Source organism: Dendropsophus ebraccatus, chromosome 13 (genome assembly GCF_027789765.1).
Source record: "Dendropsophus ebraccatus isolate aDenEbr1 chromosome 13, aDenEbr1.pat, whole genome shotgun sequence".
Taxonomy (NCBI): domain Eukaryota; kingdom Metazoa; phylum Chordata; class Amphibia; order Anura; family Hylidae; genus Dendropsophus; species Dendropsophus ebraccatus.
Genome location: NC_091466.1, coordinates 4,845,626 through 4,872,996, shown reverse-complemented (window position 1 = coordinate 4,872,996; position 27,371 = coordinate 4,845,626). Strand labels below are relative to the sequence as shown.

Below are 27,371 nucleotides of genomic sequence, written 5' to 3'. Positions count from 1 at the left end.
GAGAGGCACATGTTACAGACAGGGCTCAGGCAATAAGCGTAATCTGAAGAACAAGCAGGGGTCAGGATGCAGGGGGATACAGCAGACAAATTAGCTTGCAATGCTAGAATTCAACAATGCTCAGGCAGGGAGGGGCAGGTGAAGATAGTTTAAAGGGGTTATCCAGCGCTACAAACCATGGCCAGAGACAGCCCCATGCTTGTCTCCAGCTTGGGCGGGTTTTGCTGCTCAGTTCCATTGAAGTGAATGGAACTTAATTGCAAACCGCACCTGAACTGGAGACAAGAGTCGTGCTGTCTCTGAAAGAAAGTGGCCATGTTTCTGTAGCACTGGATAACCCCTTTAAATAGGTGCAGGTTGTTCTGGTTCAGTACATGCTGGCTGTCAGTGAGTGAAAACTGTAGTGTGAATACAGGACATAAACACAGCCCCCAGACATGAATAACGTGCCAGGATTACAGGACAAAAACACACAGCCCCCCCAGGGGTAAGATATATTACAAGGGGGTAATTATATTATAGACGGTAGATATATTACAGGTGGTAGATGTATTACAGGGGGTAGATATATTACAGGTGGTAGATGTATTACAGGGGGTAGATATATTACAGGTGGTAGATATATTACAGGTTTTAGATATATTACAGGTGGTAGATATATTACAGGTGGTAGATATATTACAAGGGGGTAATTATATTATAGACGGTAGATATATTACAGGTGGTAGATATATTACAGGTAGTAGATGTATTACAGGGGGTAGATATATTACAGATGGAAGACATATTACAAGGGGGTAATTATATTATAGGCGGTAGATATATTACAGGGGGTAGATGTATTACAGGTGGTAGATATATTACAGGGGGTAGATACATTACAGGTGGTAGATATATTACAAGGGGGTAATTATATTATAGACGGTAGATATATTACAGGTAGTAGATATATTACAGGTGGTAGATATATTACAGGGGGTAGATACATTACAGGTGGTAGATATATTACAGGTGGTAGATATATTATAAGGGGGTAATTATATTATAGACGGTAGATATATTACAAGGGGGTAATTATATTATAGACGGTAGATATATTACAGGTAGTAGATATATTACAGGTAGTAGATATATTACAGGTGGTAGATATATTACAGGAGGTAGATATATTATAAGGGGGTAATTATATTATAGACGGTAGATATATTACAGGTGGTAGATATATTACAGGTAGTAGATATATTACAAGGGGGTAATTATATTATAGACGGTAGATATATTACAGGTAGTAGATATATTACAGGTAGTAGATATATTACAAGGGGGTAATTATATTATAGACGGTAGCAGGGCCGGCGTTAGGGGAGGGCAAGCAGGGCAATTGCCCAGGGCCCCCATCCCCCAGGGGCCCCCTACTGCAGTTCCAGTAGGAGAGGAGAGCACAGACAGGGTCCTGCAGCGTCTGGGAGTGATCCCGGGCTGCTGCTATCAGGTGAACAAGAGCGCGCATGCGCTTGAAACGCGTCCTGTGGGGTCACTGCACTTAGGTGTTGTTTGTATATTTGGCATTTTGTATATTTGAATTTCTCTGCTACAAGTGCTGGATTACCGACTTCTTTTCCTGAACTGTAGTACCACGCATTTGCCAGATGCGAATCCGGGGCACCAGAGAACTCTTGGTCGGTGAGCTGACAATTACATATTTTTGTATACTGTGTATGTAGCGTGTAATGTGTATGAATGTAAGTGTATAATGGATGAATATAGTGTGTGTTACATGTCCTGTGTATAGTGTGTGGGCTGGATGCCGAAGATGACGTCCTGGCACAAGATGGCAGACACGCACGACACGGATCAGGTATGTATAATGCGCCAACACTTCTGGGTACACGTGCGGGGGTGGTTGGACACGGGAAGGGGGCGATTCACAAACAAAACATACATTACAAGGCTATGTTCACACTACGTAAAACTACGGCCGTTGTTGCCGATGGCAACAACGGCCGTAGTTTTTGTGCAGTGCAACAAAGCCTAATGAGCAATGGCGTCCCGCCCGGAGTGTACACACATCATATACGCTCCGGCCGGGATCTGTGCGGCCCCGCAAATAACTGACAGGTTCACACAGTGAGGGGTCACGGAACCACCGGTCTCATACGTAGTGTGAACATAGCCCAAAGTTGTATAACTTTGTAATGTGTGTTATTCTGTGAATAATTTCTTAGCGCCGCACTACCCCTTTAAGTAGTGGCTGGCTGTACTGTTCCCCTGAAATGGTCGGTAACCTGCCGGGCTGTGATGGGTCCCTTGGGCTCTTGTCACAGTGGTCCGGAGTGGGAAGGTGACCCACCTGGACTGTCGGTACCACCACCCACAGAAAGGGAAAATGACCCAAGGACGGTGTATAGCTGAGAGGTGTAGGTGCTGGTGCAATGATCACTGAGTCCCAGTAGAATAAATAAAGTGGTTTTACTGATAGCCTCTTGCATTACAGGATAGCTTGGCAATAGATAACTTTTATGATACAGACGAGTTCACTGAATCTGTGCTGGGAGATACTTTAAGCGCTGAGGTAGAGTAGCAGAGCTTGTGTAGCTTAGTGTAGAGGAGTTTGTCAGGAGAGCCCCAACCCAGGGTAGTAGTGTGCTCTGCCGGAACATGAGAGATACTTGTGAGAAAAGAAGAATGCTTAAGAGAAAAATACAGTGTCCAGGTACCCGTCCTACTAGGGTGATACAAGCCCCAGACTAAGTTACCGGGGCGAAGCTAAGTGCCCGAGGGTGTCATGGTTTCACCTGTGCTGCAAGATAGAGTACATAGACCTGGGTTACCGTTGCTTTGCTCTATTCAGGTCAGTTCCTCCGCCCTGCACCGTTAAGAGAGGTTCACGTTGTGGGCTGGGGTGATGTTTAACATGTCCTCTTCTAGGGGTCTTAACACTGCATAGTGTCTGTAGTTATAGTGTTAGAAAGGAAAGTCTCTATGTTCTCCATACATATGTGTCTCTGTACTAACACAGCTGGTCTGTCCCGGACAAGGAACCTGGCAGAGTCAGGCCCTGGCTAAGTACAGTAGTACTCATTATATAGTGCGCCCCTGCTGGACACTCCATTGTAATTACGCCCCCGTTTCGTGACGTCACGGTTTTTTAGAGAATCTGAAGTCTCCCTGATCTACTAAATTGAAACAGCCCTATATGTGCATAAGTAATAACATATTAAAAAATAGTTTTGGCCGCACTTCTCCTTTAAGATGTTTATATACGGCAGAGACGGATGTGCGGCTGCTGATCCCCCGCTCTAGATTACATACAGCAGAGACGGATGCGGAGCTGCTGATCCCCCCCGCTCTGGATTATATACGGCAGAGACGGATGCGGAGCTGCTGATCCCCCCGCTCTGGATTATATATGGCAGAGACGGATGTGCGGCCGCTGATCCCTCCGCTCTGGATTATATACGGCAGATGTGCGGCCGCTGATCCCCCCGCTCTGGATAATATACGGCAGAGCTGGATGTGCGGCCGCTGATCCCCCCCGCTCTGGATTATATACGGCAGATGTGCGGCCGCTGATCCCCCCGCTCTGGATTATATATGGCAGATGTGCGGCCGCTGATCCCCCCGCTCTGGATTATATACGGCAGATGTGCGGCCGCTGATCCCCCCGCTCTGGATTATATACGGCAGATGTGCGGCCGCTGATCCCCCCGCCCTGGATTATATACGGCAGATGTGCGGCCGCTGATCCCTCCGCTCTGGATTATATACGGCAGATGTGCGGCCGCTGATCCCTCCGCTCTGGATTATATACGGCAGATGTGCGGCCGCTGATCCCCCCGCTCTGGATTATATACGGCAGATGTGCGGCCGCTGATCCCTCCGCTCTGGATTATATACGGCAGATGTGCGGCCGCTGATCCCCCCGCTCTGGATAATATACGGCAGATGTGCGGCCGCTGATCCCCCCGCTCTGGATTATATACGGCAGATGTGCGGCCGCTGATCCCTCCGCTCTGGATTATATACGGCAGATGTGCGGCCGCTGATCCCCCCGCTCTGGATAATATACGGCAGATGTGCGGCCGCTGATCCCCCCGCTCTGGATTATATACGGCAGATGTGCGGCCGCTGATCCCCCCGCTCTGGATTATATACGGCAGATGTGCGGCCGCTGATCCCTCCGCTCTGGATTATATACGGCAGATGTGCGGCCGCTGATCCCCCCGCTCTGGATAATATACGGCAGATGTGCGGCCGCTGATCCCCCCGCTCTGGATTATATACGGCAGATGTGCGGCCGCTGATCCCTCCGCTCTGGATTATATACGGCAGATGTGCGGCCGCTGATCCCCCCGCTCTGGATTATATACGGCAGATGTGCGGCCGCTGATCCCCCAGCTCTGGATTATATACGGCAGATGTGCGGCCGCTGATCACTCCGCTCTGGATTATATACGGCAGATGTGCGGCCGCTGATCCCTCCGCTCTGGATTATATATGGCAGATGTGCGGCCGCTGATCCCTCCGCTCTGGATAATATACGGCAGATGTGCGGCCGCTGATCCCTCCGCTCTGGATTATATACGGCAGATGTGCGGCCGCTGATCCCTCCGCTCTGGATTATATACGGCAGATGTGCGGCCGCTGATCACTCCGCTCTGGATTATATACGGCAGATGTGCGGCCGCTGATCCCCCCGCTCTGAATTATATACGGCAGATGTGCGGCCGCTGATCCCTCCGCTCTGGATTATATACGGCAGATGTGCGGCCACTGATCCCTCCGCTCTGGATTATATACGGCAGATGTGCGGCCGCTGATCCCTCCGCTCTGGATTATATACGGCAGATGTGCGGCCGCTGATCCCCCCGCTCTGGATTATATACGGCAGAGCTGAATGTGCGGCCGCTGATCCCTCCGCTCTGGATTATATACGGCAGATGTGCGGCCGCTGATCCCTCCGCTTTGGATTATATACGGCAGATGTGCGGCCGCTGATCCCTCCGCTCTGGATTATATATACGGTAGATGTGCGGCCGCTGATCCCTCCGCTCTGGATTATATACGGCAGATGTGCGGCCGCTGATCCCCCCGCTCTGAATTATATACGGCAGATGTGCGGCCGCTGATCCCTCCGCTCTGGATTATATACGGCAGAGCTGAATGAGCGGCCGCTGATCCCTCCACTCTGGATTATATACGGCAGAGCTGGATGTGCGGCCGCTGATCCCTCCGCTCTGGATTATATACGGCAGATGTGCGGCCGCTGATCCCTCCGCTCTGGATTATATACGGCAGAGCTGGATGTGCAGCCGCTGATCCCTCCGCTCTGGATTATATACGGCAGAGCTGGATGTGCAGCCGCTGATCCCTCCGCTCTGGATTATATACGGCAGAGCTGAATGAGCGGCCGCTGATCCCTCCACTCTGGATTATATACGGCAGAGCTGGATGTGCGGCCGCTGATCCCTCCGCTCTGGATTATATACGGCAGATGTGCGGCCGCTGATCCCCCCGCTCTGGATTATATACGGCAGAGCTGGATGTGCGGCTGCTGATCCCTCCGCTCTGGATTATATACGGCAGAGCTGGATGTGCGGCCGCTGATCCCTCCGCTCTGGATTATATACGGCAGATGTGCGGCCGCTGATCCCCCCGCTCTGGATTATATACGGCAGAGCTGGATGTGCGGCTGCTGATCCCTCCGCTCTGGATTATATACGGCAGATATGCGTCCGCTGATCCCTCCGCTCTGGATTATATACGGCAGAGCTGAATGTGCGGCCGCTGATCCCTCCACTCTGGATAATATACGGCAGATGTGCGGCCGCTGATCCCTCCACTCTGGATTATATACGGCAGATGTGCGGCTGTTGATCACCCGCTCTGGATTATATACGGCAGATGTGTGGCCGCTGATCCCCCCGCTCTGGATAATATACGGCAGATGTGCGGCCGCTGATCCCCCCGCTCTGGATAATATACGGCAGATGTGCGGCCGCTGATCCCCCCGCTCTGGATTATATATGGCAGATGTGCGGCCGCTGATCCCTCCGCTCTGGATTATATATGGTAGATGTGCGGCCGCTGATCCCCCCGCTCTGGATAATATACGGCAGATGTGCGGCCGCTGATCCCCCCGCTCTGGATAATATACGGCAGATGTGCGGCCGCTGATCCCCCCGCTCTGGATAATATACGGCAGATGTGCGGCCGCTGATCCCCCCGCTCTGGATTATATATGGCAGATGTGCGGCCGCTGATCCCTCCGCTCTGGATTATATACGGCAGATGTGCGGCCGCTGATACCCCCGCTCTGGATAATATACGGCAGAGCTGGATGTGCGGCCGCTGATCCCTCCGCTCTGGATTATATACGGCAGATGTGAGGCCGCTGATCCCCCCGCTCTGGATTATATACGGCAGATGTGCGGCCGCTGATCCCCCCGCTCTGGATTATATACGGCAGATGTGCGGCCGCTGATCCCTCCGCTCTGGATTATATACAGCAGATGTGTGGCCGCTGATCCCCCCGCTCTGGATTATATACGGCAGATGTGCGGCCGCTGATCCCCCCGCTCTGGATTATATACAGCAGATGTGCGGCCGCTGATCCCTCCGCTCTGGATTATATACGGCAGATGTGCGGCCGCTGATCCCTCCGCGCTGGATTATATACAGCAGATGTGTGGCCGCTGATCCCCCCGCTCTGGATAATATACGGCAGATGTGTGGCCGCTGATCCCCCCGCTCTGGATTATATATGGCAGATGTGCGGCCGCTGATCCCTCCGCTCTGGATTATATACGGCAGATGTGCGGCCGCTGATCCCCCCGCTCTGGATAATATACGGCAGAGCTGGATGTGCGGCCGCTGATCCCTCCGCTCTGGATTATATACGGCAGATGTGAGGCCGCTGATCCCCCCGCTCTGGATTATATACGGCAGATGTGCGGCCGCTGATCCCCCCGCTCTGGATTATATACGGCAGATGTGCGGCCGCTGATCCCTCCGCTCTGGATTATATACAGCAGATGTGTGGCCGCTGATCCCCCCGCTCTGGATTATATACGGCAGATGTGCGGCCGCTGATCCCTCCGCTCTGGATTATATACGGCAGATGTGTAGCCGCTGATCCCCCCGCTCTGGATTATATACGGCAGATGTGCGGCCGCTGATCCCCCCGCTCTGGATTATATACGGCAGATGTGCGGCCGCTGATCCCCCCGCTCTGGATTATATACGGCAGATGTGCGGCCGCTGATTCCTCCGCTCTGGATTATATACGGCAGATGTGAGGCCGCTGATCCCTCCGCTCTGGATTATATACAGCAGATGTGCGGCCGCTGATCCCTCCGCTCTGGATTATATACGGCAGATGTGTGGCCGCTGATCCCTCCGCTCTGGATTATATACGGCAGATGTGCGGCCGCTGATCCCCCCGCTCTGGATAATATACGGCAGATGTGCGGCCGCTGATCCCCCCGCTCTGGATTATATACGGCAGATGTGCGGCCGCTGATCCCCCAGCTCTGGATTATGTATGGCAGATGTGCGGCCGCTGATCCCTCCGCTCTGGATTATATACGGCAGATGTGCGGCCGCTGATCCCTCCGCTCTGGATTATATACGGCAGATGTGCGGCCGCTGATCCCTCCGCTCTGGATTATATACGGCAGATGTGCGGCCGCTGATCCCACCGCTCTGGATTATATACGGCAGATGTGCGGGCCGCTGATCCCTCCGCTCTGGATTATATACGGCAGATGTGCGGCCGCTGATCCCTCCGCTCTGGATTATATACGGCAGATGTGCGGCCGCTGATCCCCCCGCTCTGGATTATATACGGCAGATGTGCGGCCGCTGATCCCCCCGCTCTGGATTATATACGGCAGATGTGCGGCCGCTGATCCCTCCACTCTGGATTATGTATGGCAGATGTGCGGCCGCTGATTCCTCCGCTCTGGATTATATACGGCAGATGTGAGGCCGCTGATCCCTCCGCTCTGGATTATATACAGCAGATGTGCGGCCGCTGATCCCTCCGCTCTGGATTATATACGGCAGATGTGTGGCCGCTGATCCCTCCGCTCTGGATTATATACGGCAGATGTGCGGCCGCTGATCCCCCCGCTCTGGATAATATACGGCAGATGTGCGGCCGCTGATCCCCCCGCTCTGGATTATATACGGCAGATGTGCGGCCGCTGATCCCCCAGCTCTGGATTATGTATGGCAGATGTGCGGCCGCTGATCCCTCCGCTCTGGATTATATACGGCAGATGTGCGGCCGCTGATCCCTCCGCTCTGGATTATATACGGCAGATGTGCGGCCGCTGATCCCTCCGCTCTGGATTATATACGGCAGATGTGCGGCCGCTGATCCCTCCGCTCTGGATTATATACGGCAGATGTGCGGCCGCTGATCCCTCCGCTCTGGATTATATACGGCAGATGTGCGGCCGCTGATCACTCCGCTCTGGATTATATACGGCAGATGTGCGGCCGCTGATCCCCCCGCTCTGGATTATATACGGCAGATGTGCGGCCGCTGATCCCCCCGCTCTGGATTATATACGGCAGATGTGCGGCCGCTGATCCCTCCACTCTGGATTATGTATGGCAGATGTGCGGCCGCTGATCCCCCCGCTCTGGATTATATACGGCAGATGTGTGGCCGCTGATCCCTCCGCTCTGGATTATATACGGCAGATGTGCGGCCGCTGATCCCTCCGCTCTGGATTATATACGGCAGATGTGTAGCCGCTGATCCCTCCGCTCTGGATTATATACGGCAGAGCTGAATCTGCGGCCGCTGATCCCTTCGCTCTGGATTATATACGGCAGATGTGCGGCCGCTGATCCCCCCGCTCTGGATTATGTATGGCAGATGTGCAGCCGCTGATCCCTCCGCCCTGGATTATATACGGCAGATGTGCGGCCGCTGATCCCTCCGCTTTGGATTATATACGGCAGATGTGCGGCCGCTGATCCCTCCACTCTGGATTATATATGGCAGATGTGCGGCCGCTGATCCCCCCGCTCTGGATTATATACGGCAGATGTGCGGCCGCTGATCCCTCCGCTCTGGATTATATACGGCAGATGTGCGGCCGCTGATCCCTCCGCTCTGGATTATGTATGGCAGATGTGCGGCCGCTGATCCCCCAGCTCTGGATTATATACGGCAGATGTGCGGCCGCTGATCCCTCCGCTCTGGATTATATATGGCAGATGTGCGGCCGCTGATCCCTCCGCTCTGGATTATATACGGCAGATGTGCGGCCGCTGATCCCTCCGCTTTGGATTATATACGGCAGATGTGCGGCCGCTGATCCCTCCGCTCTGGATTATATACGGCAGATGTGTGGCCGCTGATCCCCCCGCTCTGGATTATATACGGTAGATGTGCGGCCGCTGATCCCCCGCTCTGGATTATATACGGCAGATGTGCGGCCGCTGATCCCTCCGCTCTGGATTATATACGGCAGATGTGCGGCCGCTGATCCCTCCGCTCTGGATTATATGCGGCAGAGCTGGATGTGCGGCCGCTGATCCCTCCGCTCTGGATTATATACGGCAGATGTGCGGCCGCTGATCCCTCCGCTCTGGATTATATACGGCAGATGTGCGGCCGCTGATCCCTCCGCTCTGGATTATATACGGCAGATGTGCGGCCGCTGATTCCTCCGCTCTGGATTATATACGGCAGATGTGAGGCCGCTGATCCCTCCGCTCTGGATTATATACAGCAGATGTGCGGCCGCTGATCCCTCCGCTCTGGATTATATACGGCAGATGTGTGGCCGCTGATCCCTCCGCTCTGGATTATATACGGCAGATGTGCGGCCGCTGATCCCCCCGCTCTGGATTATATACGGCAGATGTGCGGCCGCTGATCCCCCCGCTCTGGATTATATACGGCAGATGTGCGGCCGCTGATCCCCCAGCTCTGGATTATGTATGGCAGATGTGCGGCCGCTGATCCCTCCGCTCTGGATTATATACGGCAGATGTGCGGCCGCTGATCCCTCCGCTCTGGATTATATACGGCAGATGTGCGGCCGCTGATCCCTCCGCTCTGGATTATATACGGCAGATGTGCGGCCGCTGATCCCTCCGCTCTGGATTATATACGGCAGATGTGCGGCCGCTGATCCCTCCGCTCTGGATTATATACGGCAGATGTGCGGCCGCTGATCACTCCGCTCTGGATTATATACGGCAGATGTGCGGCCGCTGATCCCCCCGCTCTGGATTATATACGGCAGATGTGCGGCCGCTGATCCCCCCGCTCTGGATTATATACGGCAGATGTGCGGCCGCTGATCCCTCCACTCTGGATTATGTATGGCAGATGTGCGGCCGCTGATCCCCCCGCTCTGGATTATATACGGCAGATGTGTGGCCGCTGATCCCTCCGCTCTGGATTATATACGGCAGATGTGCGGCCGCTGATCCCTCCGCTCTGGATTATATACGGCAGATGTGTAGCCGCTGATCCCTCCGCTCTGGATTATATACGGCAGAGCTGAATGTGCGGCCGCTGATCCCTTCGCTCTGGATTATATACGGCAGATGTGCGGCCGCTGATCCCCCCGCTCTGGATTATGTATGGCAGATGTGCAGCCGCTGATCCCTCCGCCCTGGATTATATACGGCAGATGTGCGGCCGCTGATCCCTCCGCTTTGGATTATATACGGCAGATGTGCGGCCGCTGATCCCTCCGCTCTGGATTATATATGGCAGATGTGCGGCCGCTGATCCCCCCGCTCTGGATTATATACGGCAGATGTGCGGCCGCTGATCCCTCCGCTCTGGATTATATACGGCAGATGTGTGGCCGCTGATCCCTCCGCTCTGGATTATATATACGGTAGATGTGCGGCCGCTGATCCCCCAGCTCTGGATTATATACGGCAGATGTGCGGCCGCTGATCCCTCCGCTCTGGATTATGTATGGCAGATGTGCGGCCGCTGATCCCCCAGCTCTGGATTATATACGGCAGATGTGCGGCCGCTGATCCCTCCGCTCTGGATTATATATGGCAGATGTGCGGCCGCTGATCCCTCCGCTCTGGATTATATACGGCAGATGTGCGGCCGCTGATCCCTCCGCTTTGGATTATATACGGCAGATGTGCGGCCGCTGATCCCTCCGCTCTGGATTATATACGGCAGATGTGTGGCCGCTGATCCCCCCGCTCTGGATTATATACGGTAGATGTGCGGCCGCTGATCCCCCCGCTCTGGATTATATACGGAAGATGTGCGGCCGCTGATCCCTCCGCTCTGGATTATATACGGCAGATGTGCGGCCGCTGATCCCTCCGCTCTGGATTATATGCGGCAGAGCTGGATGTGCGGCCGCTGATCCCTCCGCTCTGGATTATATACGGCAGATGTGCGGCCGCTGATCCCTCCGCTCTGGATTATATACGGCAGATGTGCGGCCGCTGATCCCTCCGCTCTGGATTATATACGGCAGATGTGCGGCCGCTGATCCCTCCGCTCTGGATTATATACGGCAGATGTGTGGCCGCTGATCCCTCCGCTCTGGATTATATACGGCAGATGTGTAGCCGCTGATCCCTCCGCTCTGGATTATATACGGCAGAGCTGAATGTGCGGCCGCTGATCCCCCCGCTCTGGATTATATACGGCAGATGTGCAGCCGCTGATCCCTCCGCCCTGGATTATATACGGCAGAGCTGAATGTGCGGCCGCTGATCCCTCCGCTCTGGATTATATACGGCAGATGTGCGGCCGCTGATCCCTCCGCTTTGGATTATATACGGCAGATGTGCGGCCGCTGATCCCTCCGCTCTGGATTATATATGGCAGATGTGCGGCCGCTGATCCCCCCGCTCTGGATTATATACGGCAGATGTGCGGCCGCTGATCCCTCCGCTCTGGATTATATACGGCAGATGTGCGGCCGCTGATCCCCCCGCTCTGGATTATATACGGCAGATGTGCGGCCGCTGATCCCTCCGCTCTGGATTATATACGGCAGATGTGCGGCCGCTGATCCCCCCGCTCTGGATTATATGCGGCAGAGCTGGATGTGCGGCCGCTGATCCCTCCGCTCTGGATTATATACGGCAGATGTGCGGCCGCTGATCCCTCCGCTCTGGATTATATACGGCAGATGTGTGGCCGCTGATCCCTCCGCTCTGGATTATATACGGCAGATGTGCGGCCGCTGATCCCCCCGCTCTGGATTATATACGGCAGATGTGCGGCCGCTGATCCCTCCGCTCTGGATTATGTATGGCAGATGTGCGGCCGCTGATCCCCCAGCTCTGGATTATATACGGCAGATGTGCGGCCGCTGATCCCTCCGCTCTGGATTATATACGGCAGATGTGCGGCCGCTGATCCCTCCGCTCTGGATTATATACGGCAGATGTGTGGCCGCTGATCCCCCCGCTCTGGATTATATACGGTAGATGTGCGGCCGCTGATCCCCCCGCTCTGGATTATATACGGCAGATGTGCGGCCGCTGATCCCTCCGCTCTGGATTATATACGGCAGATGTGCGGCCGCTGATCCCCCCGCTCTGGATTATATACGGCAGATGTGCGGCCGCTGATCCCTCCGCTCTGGATTATATACGGCAGATGTGCGGCCGCTGATCCCTCCGCTCTGGATTATATACGGCAGATGTGCGGCCGCTGATCCCTCCGCTCTGGATTATATACGGCAGATGTGCGGCCGCTGATCCCTCCGCTCTGGATTATATACGGCAGATGTGCGGCCGCTGATCCCTCCGCTCTGGATTATATACGGCAGATGTGCGGCCGCTGATCCCTCCGCTCTGGATTATATACGGCAGATGTGCGGCCGCTGATCCCTCCGCTCTGGATTATATACGGCCGATGTGCGGCCGCTGATCCCTCCGCTCTGGATTATATACGGCAGATGTGCGGCCGCTGATCCCCCCGCTCTGGATTATATACGGCAGATGTGCGGCCGCTGATCCCTCCGCTCTGGATTATATATGGCAGATGTGCGGCCGCTGATCCCTCCGCTCTGGATTATATATGGCAGATGTGCGGCCGCTGATTCCTCCGCTCTGGATTATATACGGCAGATGTGCGGCCGCTGATCCCTCCGCGCTGGATTATATGCGGCAGAGCTGGATGTGCGGCCGCTGATCCCTCCGCTCTGGATTATATATGGCAGATGTGCGGCCGCTGATCCCTCCGCTCTGGATTATATACGGCAGATGTGCGGCCGCTGATCCCCCCGCTCTGGATTATATACGGCAGATGTGCGGCCGCTGATCCCTCCGCTCTGGATTATATACGGCAGATGTGCGGCCGCTGATCCCTCCGCTCTGGATTATATACGGCAGATGTGCGGCCGCTGATCCCTCCGCTCTGGATTATATACGGCAGATGTGAGGCCGCTGATCCCTCCGCTCTGGATTATATACGGCAGATGTGCGGCCGCTGATCCCTCCGCTCTGGATTATATACGGCAGATGTGAGGCCGCTGATCCCTCCGCTCTGGATTATATACGGCAGATGTGCGGCCGCTGATCCCTCCGCTCTGGATTATATACGGCAGATGTGCGGCCGCTGATCCCTCCGCTCTGGATTATATACGGCAGATGTGCGGCCGCTGATCCCCCCGCTCTGGATTATATACGGCAGATGTGCGGCCGCTGATCCCTCCGCTCTGGATTATATATGGCAGATGTGCGGCCGCTGATCCCTCCGCTCTGGATTATATATGGCAGAGCTGAATGTGCGGCCGCTGATCCCTCCGCGCTGGATTATATGCGGCAGAGCTGGATGTGCGGCCGCTGATCCCTCCGCTCTGGATTATATATGGCAGATGTGTGGCCGCTGATCCCTCCGCTCTGGATTATATACGGCAGATGTGCGGCCGCTGATCCCTCCGCTCTGGATTATATACGGCAGATGTGTGGCCGCTGATCCCTCCGCTCTGGATTATATATGGCAGATGTGTGGCCGCTGATCCCTCCGCTCTGGATTATATACGGCAGATGTGCGGCCGCTGATCCCTCCGCTCTGGATTATATACGGCAGATGTGCGGCCGCTGATCCCTCCGCTCTGGATTAGTCATCAGTAAATGGTTTTTTCCTCTGAGCAATCATCCAGAATGGGGAGGAATGCAGAAATTGGGCTGGGTGTTGGCTGGCGGCCTATGGGTGCGGCTCCCTCCTCCTCCTCCTCCTCCTCTTTAAGTTTCTTCTTTCCTCTGCTCAGTCTCTCACCTCCGCTCGGCTCGGCAGCACCTGTCTCCCCCCTCGGCTCAGCATGGTGAGTGGTCGCTGTTCACACTGCGCAGTCAGAGGCGTCTTGGGAGGTCGCTGCCAAGAATGTTGTCTGTGTTATTGGGGCATTTGGGGGCGGGGGGGGCTGTGCTGACCATCTCTGTGCTTCCACAGACTCAGGCCTTGCTGGGCCTTGTGGTACCTCTGCGTGTTGTGCTGTAGAGTTCAGGGCCGTGATCTCAGCCAGGGATTGTAGCCTGAGGAGGAGGAGGAGGAGGAGGAGGAGGAGGAGCAGGAGGCCATTTCACCACACATCATTGTTCTAGGGTTATACAGCGGTCTCCAACCTGTACAAAACTACAACTCCCAGCATGCCCTGATGGCCATGTGATCCTGTGCAGTGTGTTGTCATCAGTGTCCAGTGACATCACTCCTACAGGTCTGACTCCTGTGAGGCGGGATGATCTCATTATTAGAGTGTATATGGATCTTGCAGTGTGATGTCATCACTGATTGTGAGGTCATAGCTTCAGCCTTCTGTATACACGACCACCTCTTATGTGTTATTGCTGAGATATACACGGCCGCTCCTATCTGTCAGTGTGTACAGCGACTGGGAGGGCTCTGACCTATAACGGCCACCGGACTGTAATACTGGGAGGGCTCTGACCTATAACGGCCACTGGGCTGTAATAATGGGAGGGCTCTGACCTATAACGGCCACCGGACTGTAATACTGGGAGGGCTCTGACCTATAACGGCCACCGGACTGTAATACTGGGAGGGCTTTGACCTATAACGGCCACCGGACTGTAATACTGGGAGGGCTCTGACCTATAACGGCCACCGGACTGTAATACTGGGAGGGCTCTGACCTATAACGGCCACCGGACTGTAATACTGGGAGGGCTCTGACCTATAACGGCCACCGGACTGTAATACTGGGAGGGCTCTGACCTATAACGGCCACCGGACTGTAATACTGGGAGGGCTCTGACCTATAACGGCCACCGGACTGTAATACTGGGAGGGCTCTGACCTATAACGGCCACCGGACTGTAATACTGGGAGGGCTCTGACCTATAACGGCCACCGGACTGTAATACTGGGAGGGCTCTGACCTATAACGGCCACCGGACTGTAATACTGGGAGGGCTCTGACCTATAACGGCCACCGGACTGTAATACTGGGAGGGCTCTGACCTATCCTATAACGGCCACCGGACTGTAATACTGGGAGGGCTCTGACCTATAACGGCCACCGGACTGTAATAATGGGAGGGCTCTGACCTATAACGGCCACTGGACTGTAATAATGGGAGGGCTCTGACCTATAACGGCCACTGGACTGTAATACTGGGAGGGCTCTGACCTATAACGGCCACTGGACTGTAATACTGGGAGGGCTCTGACCTATAACGGCCACCGGACTGTAATACTGGGAGGGCTTTGACCTATAACGGCCACCGGACTGTAATACTGGGAGGGCTCTGACCTATAACGGCCACCGGGCTGTAATAATGGGAGGGCTCTGACCCATAACGGCCACCGGACTGTAATACTGGGAGGGCTCTGACCCATAACGGCCACCGGACTGTAATACTGGGAGGGCTCTGACCTATAACGGCCACCGGACTGTAATACTGGGAGGGCTCTGACCTATAACGGCCACCGGACTGTAATACTGGGAGGGCTCTGACCTATAACGGCCACCGGACTGTAATACTGGGAGGGCTCTGACCTATAACGGCCACCGGACTGTAATAATGGGAGGGCTCTGACCTATAACGGCCACCGGACTGTAATACTGGGAGGGCTCTGACCTATAACGGCCACCGGACTGTAATACTGGGAGGGCTCTGACCTATAACGGCCACCGGACTGTAATACTGGGAGGGCTCTGACCTATAACGGCCACCGGACTGTAATAATGGGAGGGCTCTGACCTATAACGGCCACCGGACTGTAATAATGGGAGGGCTCTGACCTATAACGGCCACTGGACTGTAATACTGGGAGGGCTCTGACCTATAACGGCCACCGGACTGTAATACCGGGAGGGGCGGCTGATTACTGTCACTGGAGACAATAGACCTGGCAGATCCTGTTATTAGACACAACTCTATTATAATAATCACCAGGGTTATTGTGATTGCAGCAAATACAATCTATTGTTCTCTGTTATCAGCCACTTCAGCTCAGGGTGGCTGTGAGGTGACTGGCCCTTTAAGGCTTTGTTCTCTGTTATCAGCTCTTCAGCTCAGGGTGGCTGTGAGGTGACTGGCCCTTTAAGGCTTTGTTCTCTGTTATCAGCCACCTCAGCTCAGGGTGGCTGTGAGGTGACTGGCCCTTTAAGGCTCGCCGTGCTGTGGCCGCCGCTCCAGGACTCGTATTTCCTTTTCGGATCTTGAATAGAAATCTTCTCTCCTCGTCACCTCTGAGCGCTTCCTGTGACTAATCTCCTGTGACCGCTCGTCCCTGATCAGCGGGGATCAGCTCCCTATTGTGTCACTGACTGATCTGTGAAGCTTCCCTGGGGCTGCAGCTGGGTTATCCCTGGGTCACCAGACCTGACAATGGCCGCTGTTGCCCCCGGAGCGGTATGTGGCCGCTGTTGCCCCCGGAGCGGTATGTGGCCGCTGTTGCCCCCGGAGCGGTATGTGGCCGCTGTTGCCCCCGGAGCGGTATGTGGCCGCTGTTGCCCCCGGAGCGGTATGTGGCCGCTGTTGCCCCCGGAGCGGTATGTGGCCTGGTTGCCTCATTGCCCCCTGAGGTGTGGATCTTGTGGCCATTAGGTGCCCTACCCCATTGCACCCAGGGTACATTATGGCCTAGGCTTCAGGCGGGGGGGGGCTAGGATTCATGGGGCCCCATAGCATATGTGGCCCCCCTCCACTACACACAACACAAACCACTGTGTGTGTATATGTATGTATGTAGGTGTCCTGCTGTGTTGCATTATGTAATTCACGTTTTTGAATAAATTCAAAGTTTTTTCACTTTATTGGAGTGCCGTGGATCATCATATATATCTACACAGAAGGTTCGTGGTCTGAACTATGTCCACTGGCACCCACGTGTATTGTCAGTAGTGCCACTCATCATCCTATGATATATATATATAAAACAACGTATATGTGTACTTACGTTACTGCTGGTGCACTGATAACCCCTGACCTCTGCAGGAGCTCTGCACATTTTCCTTTCCTACTTGAGCAGGTGGAGAACAGAGGTCAGAGGTTATCAGTGCAGTGAAGCAGAGATCTGTCTTCTCTTTGTTAACCCTTTTTTGTGTAGGTAAACATTGGGTCACTTATACACTGCAGTACATAAGGGGTTAAGCAGGAGGACACACGCTCTTACCTTCTCCCCTGGGCCCCCCTCCTGCACGGGCCCCATAGTAACTGCCTACCCTGCCTACTACTAGAGATGAGCGAATATACAGTAAGCATGAAGCAAAGCGCTTCGTCCCTATCTGTATTCCGCTCATCGGGCTGCGGCCCTTTGAAGTGTGATCCGCTCCTTCCCAGGTGCTGGAAAAAAGATGGATCCCGTCCTGGGAAACTGGGAGAAGATGCCCAGGACGGGATCCATCTTTTCCCAGCACCTGGGAAGGAGCGGCACGGAGGGGGGTTTGCACCATTTTCCATCAGTCTTTTTTCTGTATTTGCACTGGGGGGGGGCTCTGTTTTCATTAGATCTCATGGGCACGCTGAGCTTTATGGCCAGGCTGGTTTAGGATGGCTGCACACTGTGTTTTTGCAGTCCTTTTCTTTTTTCCTTTTTCCATATGTGTCATATGTGTCACACACGGATCAGCACATGGCGTGTCACACACGGATCAGCACATGGCGTGTCACACACGGATCAGCACATGGCGTGTCACACACGGATCAGCACATGGCGTGTCACACACGGATCAGCACATGGCGTGTCACACACCGATCAGTTGACCCGGAAGCCCTGCAACACACTTCTTAACAAATTAGAGAAAGTGTGAGAAAACCAGTGAAGTGAGTCTGGCCTAGGCTATTTTACACTCCAGGACATACTTTGGCCTAGGATATTTCCCCCCCCAGCGGTATACTCTGGCCTGGAGGGGTATACTTTGGCCTAGGATATTTCCCCCCCCAGCGGTATACTCTGGCCTGGAGGGGTATACTCTGGCATAGGCTATTCCCCCCCCCCCCCCCAGGGGTATACTCTGGCCTGGAGGGGTATACACTGGCCTAGGCTATCCCCCCCCCCCCCAGGGGTATACTCTGGCCTGGAGGGGTATACACGGGCCTAGGCTATCCCCCCCCCCCCCCCAGGGGTATACTCTGGCCTGGAGGGGTATACACTGGCCTAGGCTTCCCCCCCCCCCCCCCCCCCCCCCCGCCAGGGGTATACTCTGGCCTGGGGGGGAATACACTGGCCTAGGCTTCCCCCCCCCCCCCCCCCCCCCCCCCCGCCAGGGGTATACTCTGGCCTGGAGGGGTATACTCTGGCCTAGGCTATTGCCCCCCACCCCCTGGGGTATACTCTGGCCTGGAGGGGTATACACTGGCCTAGGCTATCCCCCCCCCCCCAGGGGTATACTCTGGGCTGGAGGGCTATACACTGGCCTAGGCTTCCCCCCCCCCCCCCCCGCCAGGGGTATACTCTGGCCTGGAGGGCTATACACTGGCCTAGGCTATTCCCCCCCCCCCCCCAGGGGTATACTCTGGCCTGGAGGGGTATACACTGGCCTAGGCTATCCCCCCCCCCCCCCCCCCCCCCCCCCAGGGGTATACACTGGCCTAGGCTATCCCCCCCCCCCCCCAGGGGTATACTCTGGCCTGGAGGGGTATACACTGGCCTAGGCTATCCCCCCCCCCCCCCAGGGGTATACTCTGGCCTGGAGGGGTATACTCTGGCCTAGGCTATTGCCCCCCACCCCCCGGGATATACTCTGGCCTGGAGGGGTATACTCTGGCCGCCTAGGCTATTTCCCCCCCCCCCCCCAGGGGTATACTCTGGCCTGGAGGGGTATACACTGGCCTAGGCTATTCTCCCCCCCCCCCCCAGGGGTATACTCTGGCCTGGAGGGGTATACACTGGCCTAGGCTTCCCCCCCCCCCCTACAGGGGTATACTCTGGCCTGGAGGGGTATACACTGGCCTAGGCTTCCCCCCCCCCCTACAGGGGTATACTCTGGCCTGGAGGGGTATACACTGGCCTAGGCTTCCCCCCCCCCCCTACAGGGGTATACTCTGGCCTGGAGGGGTATACACTGGCCTAGGCTATCCCACCCCCCCAGGGGTATACTCTGGCCTGGAGGGGTATACTCTGGCCTAGGCTATTGCCCCCCACCCCCCGGGATATACTCTGGCCTAGGCCAGGTCTCCTTGTGGGCCTGAGGACAAGATGATCAATGTTCCTTATCCTTCTCTCCCCCATTTAGTCAGTGGACAGTTGGGAGACCACCTTACAGATTGGATGGTCCCACCAGAATCAGTGGGGCTGGATGACAGAGTGCCATGTGGTGCAGGCCTGGTGGTTCCTGGCAGTATGGTGGGCCGGGGCAGCCTGTCCGGTATTGAAGCATGATCCACCTGGGTGATTGTTATCGGGAGACTTTGTCCCCTCCATAGACGTGTGTCTTCTGACAGCAGCAGAGTCTGCTCGGTGTGTTTCTGCATGTCCCGGGTCGTCCTGGCATTCCTGTGATTCACGGCCGATCGCTATGGGAGACACACGGGTGTAGCCGTCCTATAAAACATACCAGATCACTTGGCAACAGTTTCCTATTGTTCCGTGTTTATGTGGAATCTCTGTAGACCGGCTAAATGGCCGCAGGATAACAGGCCGGTCGGGCAGCAGGAATGTGCTTAAAGTGACAGCTCTCCATTATAGATAGTATAGGGCCGGGGTGACACTATAGGGGGGTAGCAGCCGCTCACACTCCGGGAGCCTGAGAAGGTCCATTGTGTAACCTAAGAGCCTCCATTTATGACTGAGGCAGCGTTCTCGCTCTAGAAGACTTGTTCCTCCTGCCGAGCGGTCACTAGCGATGGCCCCACTATTATATATAGCAGGTAATAGGATAGGGAGCAATCTGGTACAGTAGGGAATGAGTCCCTCGTGGATCCTGTATATCTGCTCTGATCAGACACCAGGACCACAGTGGATGGAGCCAGGGCCCCTCATCTCCATCAGACACAGCAATAAACCTTACAATCTCTTCCATTTTTAGGCACAAATGAGACAGAGTCCTCCGACTGACATGGAGCGATCCATGGAGAAGATCATCACCGTCTTCCAGAGATATGCCGGTAAAGAGGGGAGCCAGGCCTCCATGAACTTCAAAGAGTTTGAGACCTTCATGAACACCGAGCTGTGCTCCTTCACTAAAGTAAGTCCATCACATTGGGGTAACTCGTCTAGGGCATAATGTTGGGTGAGGTGTACAACCTAAGGGGCAGGCTTATAGTAGGTGTACAGCTCCTGGTGGGCAGGCTTATAGTAGGTGTACAGCTCCTGGTGGGCAGGCTTATAGTAGGTGTACAGCTCCTGGAGGGCAGGCTTCTAGTAGGCGTACAGCTCCTGGAGGGCAGGCTTACGGTAGGCGTACAGCTCCTGGTGTCCAGGCTTACGGTAGGCGTACAGCTCCTGGTGGGCAGGCTTATGGTAGGCGTACAGCTCCTGGAGGGCAGGCTTATAGTAGGCGTACAGCTCCTGGTGTCCAGGCTTACAGTAGGTGTACAGCTCCTGGTGGGCAGGCTTACAGTAGGTGTACAGCTCCTGGTGGGCAGGCTTACAGTAGGTGTACAGCTCCTGGTGGGCAGGCTTACAGTAGGTGTACAGCTCCTGGTGGGCAGGCTTACAGTAGGTGTACAGCTCCTGGTGGGCAGGCTTATAGTAGGTGTACAGCTCCTGGTGGGCAGGCTTATAGTAGGTGTACAGCTCCTGGTGGGCAGGCTTATAGTAGGTGTACAGCTCCTGGTGGGCAGGCTTATAGTAGGTGTACAGCTCCTGGTGGGCAGGCTTATAGTAGGTGTACAGCTCCTGGTGGGCAGGCTTATAGTAGGTGTACAGCTCCTGGTGGGCAGGCTTATAGTAGGTGTACAGCTCCTGAAGGGCAGGCTTATAGTAGGCGTACAGCTCCTGGTGTCCAGGCTTATAGTAGGCGTACAGCTCCTGGTGGGCAAGCTTATAGTAGGCGTACAGCTCCTGGTGGGCAAGCTTATAGTAGGCGTACAGCTCCTGGTGGGCAAGCTTATAGTAGGCATACAGCTCCTGGAGGGCAGGCTTATAGTAGGGGTACAGCTCCTGAAGGGCAGGCTTATAGTAGGCGTACAGCTCCTGGTGGGCAAGCTTATAGTAGGCATACAGCTCCTGGAGGGCAGGCTTAAGGCTTATAGTAGGGGTACAGCTCCTGAAGGGCAGGCTTATGGTAGGTGTATATCTCCTGGTGGGCAGGCTTATGGTAGGTGTATATCTCCTGGTGGGCAGGCTTATGATAGGCGTACAGCTCTTGGTGGGCAGGCTTATGATAAGCGTGCAGCTCCTGGAGGGCAAGCTTATAGTAGGGGTACAGCTCCTGAAGGGCAGGCTTATGGTAGGCGTACAGCTCCTGGGGATCAGGCTTATAGTAGGCGTACAGCCAGGGGCGGAGTAACTTTACCATAGGCCCCGGGCTGTTCACCAACCCTGGGCCCCCCCAACCCACTGTAACTATGGCAGCATTAGCGTGGTGTTCATAGTATGGCATAGATACTGTCAGGATGCCCTGATTTGTGTAAAATTTTGTCAAAAAAGATGCAATATTTTGCAAATCATGGCAGAACTGTAGCCAGGAGACAATATAACACTAAAAATATAAGTCTTTTTGGGTGGCCATGGGCCCGGGCTGCCACCCGAAATGCCCCTATTATAATCCGCTACTCCGTACAGCTCCTGGTGGGCAGGCTTATAGTAAGTGTATAGCTCCTGGAGGGCAGGCTTATAGTAGGTGTATAGCTCCTGGTGGGCAGGCTTATAGTAGGTGTATAGCTCCTGGTGGGTAGGCTTATGGTAGGTGTACAGCTCCTGGTGGGTAGGCTTATGGTAGGTGTATAGCTCCTGGAGGGCAGGCTTATAGTAGGGGTACAGCTCCTGGTGGGCAGGTTTATGGTAGGTGTATAGCTCCTGGAGGGCAGGGGTACAGCTCCTGGTGGGCAGGCTTATGGTAGGTGTATAGCTCCTGGGGGGCAGGCTTATGGTAGGCGTACAGCTCCTGGTGGGCAGGCTTCTAGTAGGGGTACAGCTCCTGGAGGGCAGGCTTCTAGTAGGGGTACAGCTCCTGGAGGGCAGGCTTCTAGTAGGTGTACAGCTCCTGGTGGGCAGGCTTATAGCAGGGGTACAGCTCCTGGAGGGCAGGCTTATGAAAGGCGTACAGCTCCTGGTGGGCAGGCTTCTAGTAGGTGTACAGCTCCTGGTGGGCAAGCTTATAGTAGGGGTACAGCTCCTGGTGTCCAGGCTTATAGTAGGGGTACAGCTCCTGGAGGGCAGGCTTATAGTAGGCGTACAGCTCCTGGTGGGCAGGTTTTTGAGTGGCCCTGAGAAGTCTTTATACCGATAGCTCATAGTGGCCCGAGGTAACATTGATGCTGTCATGGGGCATCATGTCACCCTGTAACATATGGATCAAGTAACAGCCCTGATAACCACAATGAGCAGCAAGTCCATCAAGGGCCAGATAACCAGTTCTTTACACTTTTCTCCATTTGTGGGGATGGGGTTGGTATTTACTGTCTAGCTGAGTCATGTCAAACTGTGTGGGCTAAATCTGGCCCGTGGTGCCATTATTTTTGGCCCGCTGTGGCTACTATATAAGAGACTATGGGGGAGGGCTGGCTACTATATGAGACTACTGGGAAGGGGCTGGCTACTATATAAGAGACTATGGGGAGGGCTGGCTACTATATAAGAGACTATGGGGAGGGCTGGCTACTATATAAGAGACTATGGGGAGGGCTGGCTACTATATGAGACTACTGGGAAGGGGCTGGCTACTATATAAGAGACTATGGGGAGGGCTGGCTACTATATAAGAGACTATGGGGAGGGCTGGCTACTATATAAGAGACTATGGGGAGGGCTGGCTACTATATAAGAGACTGTGGGGATGGCTGGCTACTATATAAGAGACTATGGGGGAGGGCTGGATACTATATGAGAGACTATGGGGAGGGCTGGCTACTATATAAGAGACTACTGGGAAGGGGCTGGCTACTATATAAGAGACTATGGGGAGGGCTGGCTACTATATAAGACTATGGGGGAGGACTGGCTACTATATAAGAGACTATGGGGGAGGGCTGGCTACTTTATGAGACTACTGGGAAGGGGCTGGCTACTATATAAGAGACTATGGGGAGGGCTGGCTACTATATAAGACTATGGGGGAGGACTGGCTACTATATAAGAGACTATGGGGGAGGGCTGGCTACTTTATGAGACTACTGGGAAGGGGCTGGCTACTATATCAGAGACTATGGGGGAGGGCTGGCTACTATATAAGAGACTATGGGAAGGGCTGGCTACTATATATAAGAGACTATGGGGAGGGCTGGCTACTATATAAGAGACTATGGGGAGGGCTGGCTACTATATAAGAGACTATGGGGGAGGGCTGGCTACTATATATAAGAGACTATGGGGAGGGCTGGCTACTATATATAAGAGACTATGGGGAGGGCTGGCTACTATATAAGAGACTATGGGGAGGGCTGGCTACTATATAAGATACTATGGGGGAGGGCTGACTACTATATAAGAGACTATAGGGGAGGGCTGACTGCTATAAGAGACTATGGGGAGGGCTGGCTAATATGTTGAGCAATTTTGGTTGGGTTGGCTACTACATGGGGCAATATTGGGGGGGGGCTATTACATGGGTTGGGGTTTAATCGTATCATAGAAATTTATCATAGTGCACAGCGCTGGGAGGCGCACACCACTGACAGTGCCAGGAACACCGCATGCTGCTCTGACAGTGCCAGGACCGCCAAATTCGAGATTCAATAAATATCATGGTTGGCCTGCGACTTTGTCCAATGTTTTTATTTTGGCCAACTATGGATTTAAATTTGACCCCCCCCCTCCCCGATCTAGCACAAGGTCAGTGCCCTGGACTATGAATGTGGTCAATCAGGGCTATGAGGCTACCCTGGCTTTTACAGTCTTGCCTGATGTCCATGTCCAGGGCTCTGAGGGTCTCTTGTCTCATTATCTGATGTTCGTGTCCTGCACTATGAAGGTCTCTTGGCTTCTTGTCCAATGTCCATGCCCTGTGCTGTGGCTTCTTGTCCATGCCCTGTGCTGTGGCTTTTTGTCCAATGTCCATGCCCTGTGCTGTGGCTTCTTGTCCAATGTCCATGCCCTGTGCTGTGGCTTCTTGTCCAATGTCCATGCCCTGTGCTGTGAAGGCCTTCAGTCTAAGCTGTAAGGGTCTTCTGGCTCTGGCTTTTACCGTCTTGCCCAATGTCTGTGCCGTGGGGTATAGAACCCCTCCAGATAACGTCCCTTCTCCTGCTCCCCCAGAACCAGAAGGACCCCAACCTCCTGAAGAAGATGATGAACTCTGTAGACGGTGGGGTTGATGGAAAGAAGAACCAGGAGCTGGATTTCCAGGAGTTCCTTAACCTCATTGGTGGGATCATGGTGGCTTGTAACGATGCATTGGCCAAGTGCCCTGAACCCAAGAAGGTAGGAGGCGCCACATCTATGGTCGCTGAGCGATACCTGTGTATTTGTACAATGAATCACCATCTATAAATGTCGCCGCACTGTGTAAATGGTCTCGGCGGCTCGGTACAGACGTTGAGTGATATGGTGCGGTCATATTCAGGTCACTGGCTGTCCTATGGACACTGCAGGCTCCCTACATAGAGGGTCTGCTCCACATTGCCCCCTACTGGGCTATACACCACGTGGCTTTATACTGGGTTAAAGTAACATGAAGGCTTCATCCACACCCGGTGCCGCACCCATCCAGCTACGGACATGGAGGGGGCTGAGCTGCAATACCGCATGCAACCTGTGGACAAGTGTGGCGCTGTCTTTGGGAAAAGGCCTGGACATTCCTCTTCCCCCACAGTGTGACTGGTTCAGGGCGGCCATGATGGAGCAGTCACTAATTATTAACCTTTTTATCCTCCCAGAATCCGGTCCCCGTTGTCCCCCCCACAGAGATGGAGACCGCCATGGAAACCATCGTCCGCACCTTCCAACACTACGCCGGCAAGAAGGGCGACAAGAACCAGATGAACTACTCAGAGTTCGAAGCCTTCATGAAAACAGAGCTGAAATCCTTCACCGATGTAAGTGGGCTGGTCACCTAGGGGTCCCAGCAGCACAGAGGATGTCAGGAGAGGAGGGTGCTGGTCACCTAGGGGTCCCAGCAGCACAGAGGATGTCAGGAGAGGAGGGGGCTGGTCACCTAGGGGTCCCAGCAGCACAGAGGATGTCAGGAGAGGAGGGGGCTGGTCACCTAGGGGTCCCAGCAGCACAGAGGATGTCAGGAGAGGAGGGGGCTGGTCACCTAGGGGTCCCAGCAGCACAGAGGATGTCAGGAGAGGAGGGGGCTGGTCACCTAGGGGTCCCAGCAGCACAGAGGATGTCAGGAGAGGAGGGGGCTGGTCACCTAGGGGTCCCAGCAGCACAGAGGATGTCAGGAGAGGAGGGGGCTGGTCACCTAGGGGTCCCAGCAGCACAGAGGATGTCAGGAGAGGAGGGGGCTGGTCACCTAGGGGTCCCAGCAGCACAGAGGATGTCAGGAGAGGAGGGGGCTGGTCACCTAGGGGTCCCAGCAGCACAGAGGATGTCAGGAGAGGAGGGTGCTGGTCACCTAGGGGTCCCAGCAGCACAGAGGATGTCAGGAGAGGAGGGTGCTGGTCACCTAGGGGTCCCAGCAGCACAGAGGATGTCAGGAGAGGAGGGTGCTGGTCACCTAGGGGTCCCAGCAGCACAGAGGATGTCAGGAGAGGAGGGTGCTGGTCACCTAGGGGTCCCAGCAGCACAGAGGATGTCAGGAGAGGAGGGTGCTGGTCACCTAGGGGTCCCAGCAGCACAGAGGATGTCAGGAGAGGAGGGTGCTGGTCACCTAGGGGTCCCAGCAGCACAGAGGATGTCAGGAGAGGAGGGTGCTGGTCACCTAGGGGTCCCAGCAGCACAGAGGATGTCAGGAGAGGAGGCTGCTGGTCACCTAGGGGTCCCAGCAGCACAGAGGATGTCAGGAGAGGAGGCTGCTGGTCACCTAGGGGTCCCAGCAGCACAGAGGATGTCAGGAGCGGAGGGTGCTGGTCACCTAGGGGTCCCAGCAGCACAGAGGATGGCAGGAGAGGAGGGGGCTTATCTTATAGGGGAGGACACAGCAGCACAGAGGATGTCAGGAGAGGAGGGGGCTGATCACCTAGGGGTCCCAGCAGCACAGAGGATGTCAGGAGAGCTGTGTGCTGATCTTATAGCAGAGGGTCCCTGTGACATCTTCCTAGGACTCCACCATGAAGGGCTTGTTCTGTTTGGTGACCCCCAATGTCTTTGTCCACAGAACCAGAAGGACCCGAACATTGTCCGCAAGTTGATGGAATCGGTGGACGGAGCAGTCGATGGTAAACAGGACAGAGAGCTGAACTTCCAGGAGTTTATGAACCTGATTGGGGGGATCATGGTGGCCTGTAATGATGCTCTGATGAGGCACCTGAAGAAGGTGTGAGACCCCCGGTGCCCCCCGGATTGTGAATGTTTTGCAGTTGCTTTTGTTGTAATAAAATAAAAAGGAAAATCGTGTACGGCCATGTGGTGTTTGTTCGGGAGGCGTCTGAGGCCACAACCAGAACCCACAATGTGATCCAGGACTAAGACATTGGGGACCATCGCAGTCCACAGATCTGGAGAGAGAAGACCCCTACACTGCAGCACTGAGGGGGGCTGGCACCAGGGGCTACCCCCCCCCCCCCCCCCCCAAGCCTCAGTGGTGTCCCCAGCATGCGGTGACCCGGAGGGGGGGAATGTTCCGGAGTGGTGACCCGGAGGGGGGAGAAGGGGATGTTCCAAGGTGGGGGGAGGGGTCCTGCTGACATTTTCTCCAACAGATACTGGGCGTAGAGTACGG

The 27,371-nt window shown here is 54.9% G+C and overlaps 1 protein-coding gene across 1 annotated transcript; it reads left to right on the top strand.

Annotated features, from left to right (window-relative positions):
• Positions 1 to 14,190: 14,190 nt before the first annotated feature.
• Positions 14,191 to 27,046, top strand: LOC138771266 (uncharacterized). Its single transcript, XM_069950860.1, has 5 exons — positions 14,191 to 14,297; positions 20,469 to 20,627; positions 24,800 to 24,964; positions 25,420 to 25,578; positions 26,808 to 27,046. Exons 1-5 carry the CDS (start codon positions 14,295 to 14,297, stop codon positions 26,970 to 26,972), a joined length of 651 nt encoding a protein of 216 aa, XP_069806961.1. The 5' UTR covers positions 14,191 to 14,294; the 3' UTR covers positions 26,973 to 27,046.
• Positions 27,047 to 27,371: the final 325 nt, after the last annotated feature.

Coding starts and splice junctions, on each gene's coding strand:
- LOC138771266 (XM_069950860.1), top strand. Junction 20,628..24,799: donor AGCTGTGCTCCTTCACTAAA/GTAAGTCCATCA, acceptor CTGCTCCCCCAG/AACCAGAAGGACCCCAACCT. Junction 25,579..26,807: donor AGCTGAAATCCTTCACCGAT/GTAAGTGGGCTG, acceptor CTTTGTCCACAG/AACCAGAAGGACCCGAACAT.